Source organism: Heloderma suspectum, chromosome 1 (assembly GCF_057233095.1).
Source record: "Heloderma suspectum isolate Gila_16-S chromosome 1, 16-S_ref, whole genome shotgun sequence".
NCBI classification, from domain to species: domain Eukaryota; kingdom Metazoa; phylum Chordata; class Lepidosauria; order Squamata; family Helodermatidae; genus Heloderma; species Heloderma suspectum.
The window spans coordinates 191,459,586-191,466,267 of NC_139458.1; the positions used below are offsets into that span (position 1 = coordinate 191,459,586).

At 52.3% G+C, this 6,682-nt stretch overlaps 1 protein-coding gene across 3 annotated transcripts in view; it reads right to left on the reverse strand.

Annotated features, from left to right (window-relative positions):
• PDE11A (phosphodiesterase 11A) overlaps positions 1–4,083 on the reverse strand; it is a 255,148-nt gene extending 251,065 nt beyond the window's left edge. For all 3 annotated transcript variants that reach the window (XM_084814457.1, XM_084814447.1, XM_084814442.1), the window contains exon 1: positions 974–4,083. In XM_084814457.1, coding sequence (XP_084670583.1) covers positions 974–1,804 — 831 coding nt within the window. In that variant the 5' untranslated portion in view covers positions 1,805–4,083. The remainder of the gene's footprint in view (positions 1–973) is intronic.
• Positions 4,084–6,682: the final 2,599 nt, after the last annotated feature.

A 6,682-nucleotide genomic window follows, 5' to 3' on the forward strand; every position in this document is an offset into this window, starting at 1 on the left:
ACAGAGAGTCAAGCTTCCCATTTGTGCCACTATAAACATGTGAAGCAACTCTGGCCCCCAATCACATGCTTAAAATATCTCCACATCCCTGATGCTAGATAGAGAACAACACTGGGCTTAAACAAGTGATCAGAAGGTTCAAATGACTTTCTGTGTGGTAATTTTTTTATGTGATTGCCCTGTGGCTCCCTCTCATCTGACTATCCTAGTGAAAGAGTAGGGGAAATCCACCCTATCACTCCTCTTTAATTACCCCGAGCATCAACATCGTACACCCCTTTAACAGGATCCTCCTTTGACTATTGTGGGTTGGGGAGAATATATCAACACATTTTTATTAAGTATGTTTATTAGGGGTTGTATCTAATGTTAGTCCTATTTAGAGTAGACCCCTTGAAATGAGTATGATTTAAATAAGTCTAACATTGGATACAACCCATAGCATCCCATATTTTTTCTCCGTCATGTAATTAATGCAGGGCAGCATAGATGGTCTCCCATCAGGACACCAACCAGACTGAGACCTACTTAGCTTCAGCAAGGTGACTGCGTTATGGGATAAAATCCAACACAAGTCCTACTTAGAGGAGACCCACTGAAATGAATGGGACTTAAGTTAGTGAATAACTTAACTCCCATTCGTTTCAGTGAGTCTACTCCAACTACAACTTGTATTGGATTTTGCCCCACGTACTTTCAACCCATGCCCCAAGTTTTAGCAACAAACAGCAGATCTTGAATAGTGCTGATGAAGGGGGTGGGATTCTTTTCTGTACTTTTGTTTTTAAACCGGCTGGTTTTAGAAGTTGATTCTGTAAAGTGATTTTGTGCCCAGGGTATTGTTATGATTGCATATATGGCTATCTTTTCCTAGTTGTGGTGCAAGCCGCCTTGGGGGCGGATCAGCCGAAAGGCGGTGTAAAAACAATACGAGCAGGCGCTGTCTGAGAGCCTGGCCGTTGCCAAGTCCTACCTGGTAAGCGTCGGCGAGGTTGACAGTCTCGCCGTGCTCGGCCACGTAGCCGATGATGCCTTTGCCCCAGGGCACCTGCACCTCGTTGGAGTTCTCGGTGCTGTAGCAAGGCAGCAAAGGGGTGCCGGCGTGCACGTCGAAGACCTTGGAAACGAGGCTCTTTTTGCCGGCGCCGGCGGCGCCTTCCACCAAGAAGAGGGAGCCCCGGTCGGCGTCCACCATGAGACAAACGAAGATGAGGATCTTGTAGCTGAGGGCGCCCAGGTCCAGGTCGTTGGAGATGTCCTTGACGAGCTCCAGGAAGAACTGGCGCTCGTTGTGCTCCTTCAGGTGGCGCTTGTAGTCCAGGGCGGTGGGCGGGTACTGGGGGAGGTTGACCCGGGACTCGAGCAGCGCGCTGAGGATGTGCGCCGTGGTGGGCGGCAGCGAGCTGGCCTTCCTCAGCAGCGCGCGGCGCCTGGCGCTGCTCAGCGGCTCCTGAGCGCGGGCGTGGACGTGCTCGTCGTAGGTCAGGTTCACGTGGATGGCCTTGGAGCGCGCGAAACTTTTCCTCAGCTCTTTCTGCGACGCCCGCCGCTGCAGCCCGCCGGCCGCCTCCGTCTCCGGGCCCGTTGGGCCCACGTCCCAGCTGAAGGGGGGGCGGCGAGGCGGCGAGGCGGCGCCGTTGCTGCGGCTGCTCGGCCGCTCTTCCGCCCCGCTGCCGCCGCGTGAACTGGGAGCCGCCTTGCCGAGGAGAGAGTTTCTTCTCTTCAGCCACTTTTCCACCAGCTCCGGGTGTCTGTCTAGGAAACTTTCCACTGCAGCGAAGTCCAAGCTGGCGGGGGCTGACATGGTTCCTCTTTCTTTCCACCACCCCGCTAAAAAGGACCTCCACTCGCAAACTTTTGGTACTACTTATGCCTCAGCCCGCAGCTCCGGCTGGCACAAGGAAAGCAGGGGCACGAAGGCGAAGGCGCCGCCACCGCTGCACTTGTTCCGAGTGAAGTCCCAAGAAGAAGCCAGGGCTAGCTAGGAAGCCACTCGCCACGTGCTACTGTCAGAAGCTGCCCGGGGCTTCCTGACCTCTCTTGGAGCAAAGGGAGAACCCGGCGGGACCCACAACGTGGGGCCATCCGCCTGCTAGCCTTGGCCAATTCCCCTCTTCCTTCTCCCCGCTCCGCTTTCTGTCCCCCGCTCCCCGCTCCCCATCACCAGCTCCGCGCCTCGTCTCAGCTCCGGTTCCCCCCTCCCTCTCGGTGGATCATGCGGGGCTTCTCTCGTCTTCCCTCCCCAGTTACTCAAAGGGGGCTGCCGCTGTTTCTCTGGAGATGCGCGTCAAACGCTCTGCTAAGTGCGGCTCCTGCTGGCGGCGGCTCCTGCGTAACGCAGCCGGCCGACCACTGAGGAGGCAGGGCGGGGAGGGAGGACGCGTGAGCCGAGGGAGGGAGGAGGCGGAGAAGGCAGAGCGAAAGCCGGTGGCGGAGAGAGGCAACAGCAGCATCCTCTTTCTTCCTGGAGGCGATCACGTCGACGGCCGATCCTCGCTGGAGTGTGAGCTGCACACACAAGCGACGAGTGTAGCTGTACCGTGAAAATCCTCCTCTCTCCCCTCCGCCCCCCCCCATCACAACGCGTGAGCCTAAAGAGCATGGGGAACTTACACCACTGTATATTATTATTGGTTAATGGCTCGAGAAAGGCAATCTCGACTCCAGGCCTTCCATCAAGAAACGCAAACTCTGTGATAGATACTGCTGAGCAGCTATTGATTGTCACGGGATGCATAATTAGATTTTGGACTTGCGCGCGCGCGAGAGAGTGAGTGGAGAGAAAACTATAAAAAAAAGAGGTTTCCAGTGTGCGAGAGATTAGTTACCACGTGGCCCTTTGTTTGAGGATGTACGATGTGGCTTCTATGCATGTATTCGTCAGCAAATGAAAAAAAGCACAAAAGACTCACGTCCTTCTCTTTAAATCATACAGCGCCTGATAGATTTCAGAGGGAAGTGTAAGAGCCCTTAATTGTAATTCTGAGCGTGATTCTAAACGCGATTCTGGAGAAATGCACCTTGCTGATTTTAATGGAAAGTACTTCCCAGTAAGGCTGCAAATCTAACCATACTTTCGAATTAACATATTTAAAGTTCGAGGTGTTTAACGCGGGGGCGGGGAGCGCAAGGCGCGCTGCTTGTTTGGGAGCCGGGGGAATTGGGTGGAGATAATTATTTCTCTTACTGTAATGTTACAATCCGTAACTGCATACGTCAGTACAGAAACCGCTGGCGATGGATATATTCCATGTGGAGGGAATCCCCCTTGTAGCCCGATCCTTATGCATGCCTACTAGGAAGAGAGTCCCAGTGAATTCAATGACGTTTACTCCCGAGTAAGTGTGAGTAGCCTTGCACTCCTGGTTTATAGCGGACTCGTTTCCCCTCTTTAAAATTAATTAATCACGCATGGATATCATTTTAATAGGCTTGCTGGAGCTCAGAATATAACCGCCCCCTTTCCCCATAAAGGAGAGTGCTTGAATGGCAAGAAATAGGGTGTTGGCTTTCTGTAACCACACAGATACATGGTGTTGGTCACAATGCAGAATCACAGAGGCGGGGGTGAGCTTCTGTGCCAGCTGATTCTTGCCCTGGGAGTCTCCCCCTGAAGCGGCTCTGCACGTGGTTATCTTTCCATGGAAATGTGCGGGTCTCAAGGTCCGATTAAGATGAAGGAACAGCAAACACACGCGGCTCCCGTGCCGCCTCCTGCCGCGAGACGAAAACCCGACCGCATCCGCTGAGAGGACTGACGTGGAGCTATTTTTACACACACGTGGAGGAGCACATTTCATGGCTAAATCGATGCCTACGCAAAAATGCTGGGGAACCTAAAGTCATGGATCTCCGCACGTGAAAAACGTCTTCGGTGCAGGGAGATGAACGAAAGCGGTTTCGAAAATTCATGAATGAGATGCCAAGCCTTCTCAATGGGAGCTTAACACACAGCCATCCTATATAGCACCTGAGTGGGACTGGATTTCAAAAGCGCCTGGAGGGTAAAAGCTTCGTTTAAAGCAGGGCTCAGCCCCGGGAGCGGGTTTCAGTGCCAGAGCACAGTTCTGGAACGGATGAAGTTGTATTAAAAAAAAAAGCATTTGAGCACGTGCAGAGTTCCTTTCCCGAAACTACCACCGCGATTTTGGAATTAGTGTTAATTCGAAGCGTCTTGGCGCAGTGATATGCCGAAGTCCCAGGTTTAATCCTCGGCATCTCCACGAAGGGCTAGAAAGAATCCCGCCTGAAACCCTGGAGAGCTGCTGCCGGTCAGTGCTGACAACACTGGGCTAGATGGACCCAGTGTCTGACTCGGTATAAGGCGGCTTCCTGGGTTCCTCCGTCTGCCAGGACAGAAGGAATAAGGGGTGAACCCTGATAGGACTGTTTCTGCTTGTATACGTTTAAGGGAAGGTGGGAGTCCAAAACTGAATGACCTTGGGAGTGTGTCTATAACAGGAGACGGCCCGATCTAAGATAGACACGTGGAATTTGATGATTACGAGGCTGCTGGTAGAAACGGGGCTGAGTCTCTAGCTCCCGCTGACATAAATTGATTTGCCTTTCTTACTGCAGTCATTTAGGAGTGTAAGATAGGAGGCGCCGCTCAATGTCTGATTATCAGATCGCATAAACTTTGACAGAAACAGTAACTGAAATAGACAACGAACTGGGCTCCCCAAAGACTGTGACCTAAATATCCGTCCTAGTTATAACATTGAATTTAGCACAGTTTTTTTTTAAGCCCATCTGCTCGGCGCTGCTCTATTTGCGGCTTGGCTGTAGACTGAACTTTATTCTATGCCTGTCCTGTTTCTATTGCTCAGTAGCATTTCCCTTCTGCTTGCTGACTCTCTCGCGATCTCTCTGCAAGACCATGGACTTGCTACATATCCGCTGGTGGCTTCTCATTGAGAAATAGCGCGTCATGAACAGCAGAAACGTGTTATTTGCCAGCGAGGGGGGAGGGGGAGAGAATTCCTTTTTGGAGCATGCGTGGTGGAGAGGGCGGAGGAGTTGCAATACATACACATAATTCACTAATTCTATATTCCAGAGTGATGCGGGCTCTTTGGAGGGAGACCACGTCCTCCACGTATGCACACGCTGACCGCCGCTGCAGCTATCGCCTGGATGGGAGGGGCGAGGAGAGGATTCCATTGAGAAAATGCTTCTGTTGGATGGAGACCGACCGAGGGAGAGGTTTGCAGCTGCCTCATGGAAGGAGCTAACAAGAAGTGCAAAAACGGGAGAGCATCTAACATAGACCCGCAAAAGGAAGATGCTAAAACGTCTCAAGATGCCAAAACAGATTTTGTTAAAAAGCCCAAAAGGGTTTGAGCTGCTTCTAGACAAGGATGGAGGCAGTGGCTGATTCAGCAGCAAGACAATTCATAGAAGTATATGGTAGGGGAGGGGCCGGGGGAGACGGGAGCAAGGGGAAATTTACAGGTAAGAGCGAACGCCCTCTTGTCTTTATTCTGCAAAACAATTCGCATCTCAGATCACGTGCTAATGTAGTAGCTCTTCACCCCCCCCATAAAAAGCAGTTTTGTTAATATTTAAGTAGTATGCTATCTGCCTTATGCTCCCCCCGCCCCCCAAACACCACATGGTGTCACGCTGCTTTCATGGGGGTTGTCAAGCAGTGGGCAAAACTGTCAAGCAAGGAGAGCTCTAAAAATCGAAGTTGCAAGAGCCGGTCAGGGCCAACCCTACCATTAGGCCCCTCAGGCTGCTGATTTGGGGGCAGCAGATTTGTTCTTTAATTTGTAATTGCTGTACTTTGCTGCCGGAGAGGGGGAGCGGTGCTTGCTTGATTTCTGCCTCAGGTGCCAAAATAACTTGGTTGCCTTTGGGTACTGTGCACCGTGGGGGGAGCCTTTTGCTGCTGCCTTCAGGCGGCACAGTGTCTTGGGTGGGGGGCCTGGGCTCAAGCCTGCCTAGAAGCCAGACCCTCACCAGCCAACTCAGCTCTAAATCCCAGAGGTGTGGAAGCTGGCTTTGGGTTTACTGGGGGGATGAAGAAAAGGAAACCCACACGAGCTCAGAGGCACTCTTAGCCTTGTGTCAGTACTTCATGTGTTTTAGGACTGAGTGATGACACACTGGAAACAGTTCTGGGGCTCAAATACCACTTTGAGGGTCCTCCTCCTCCCCCCGCGCCCGTATTTTGAGGGTAGTGGAAATGGCTGCTTCTAATGTCACTGCAAGTTGGAGCCTGTGCAACGATACAGGTCATTGGAGGTAAGTCCAGCCAAGTTCTACGGAGCGTCCTCCCATATAAGTGTCCATATAAGTTGTAGCCTTACATAGCCTTATTGGGAAAGAGGCACCTCCACTGAAATCGGCGCAACTTCACTTCTCAGTCAATGTCTTCGGGTTCTGTGTATGAATGCGCGTGCTCTTGCTCGCTGGGATTTCCCTGGGCATTTTCTTGATGAATTTCCATGGTGCCAGAAGCGCATGTGCTGTGGCTGTCGCCAGTTGAACCTTCTGCTCCGCCAGCACCTAAGGCCGAAGCGTCTGGGCCGCTGCTGGCACCGCACTGGTCACATCGGACTTGAAAGCTCGGAGCTCTATGGGGTCTCCTCGCAAAAGCCCCCATGGCACCCCGCCAGCCTCTTCGGGGTGGAATTTTCCAGGCACCAGCAGTGGCGTTGATTCAACTCCTCCTGAC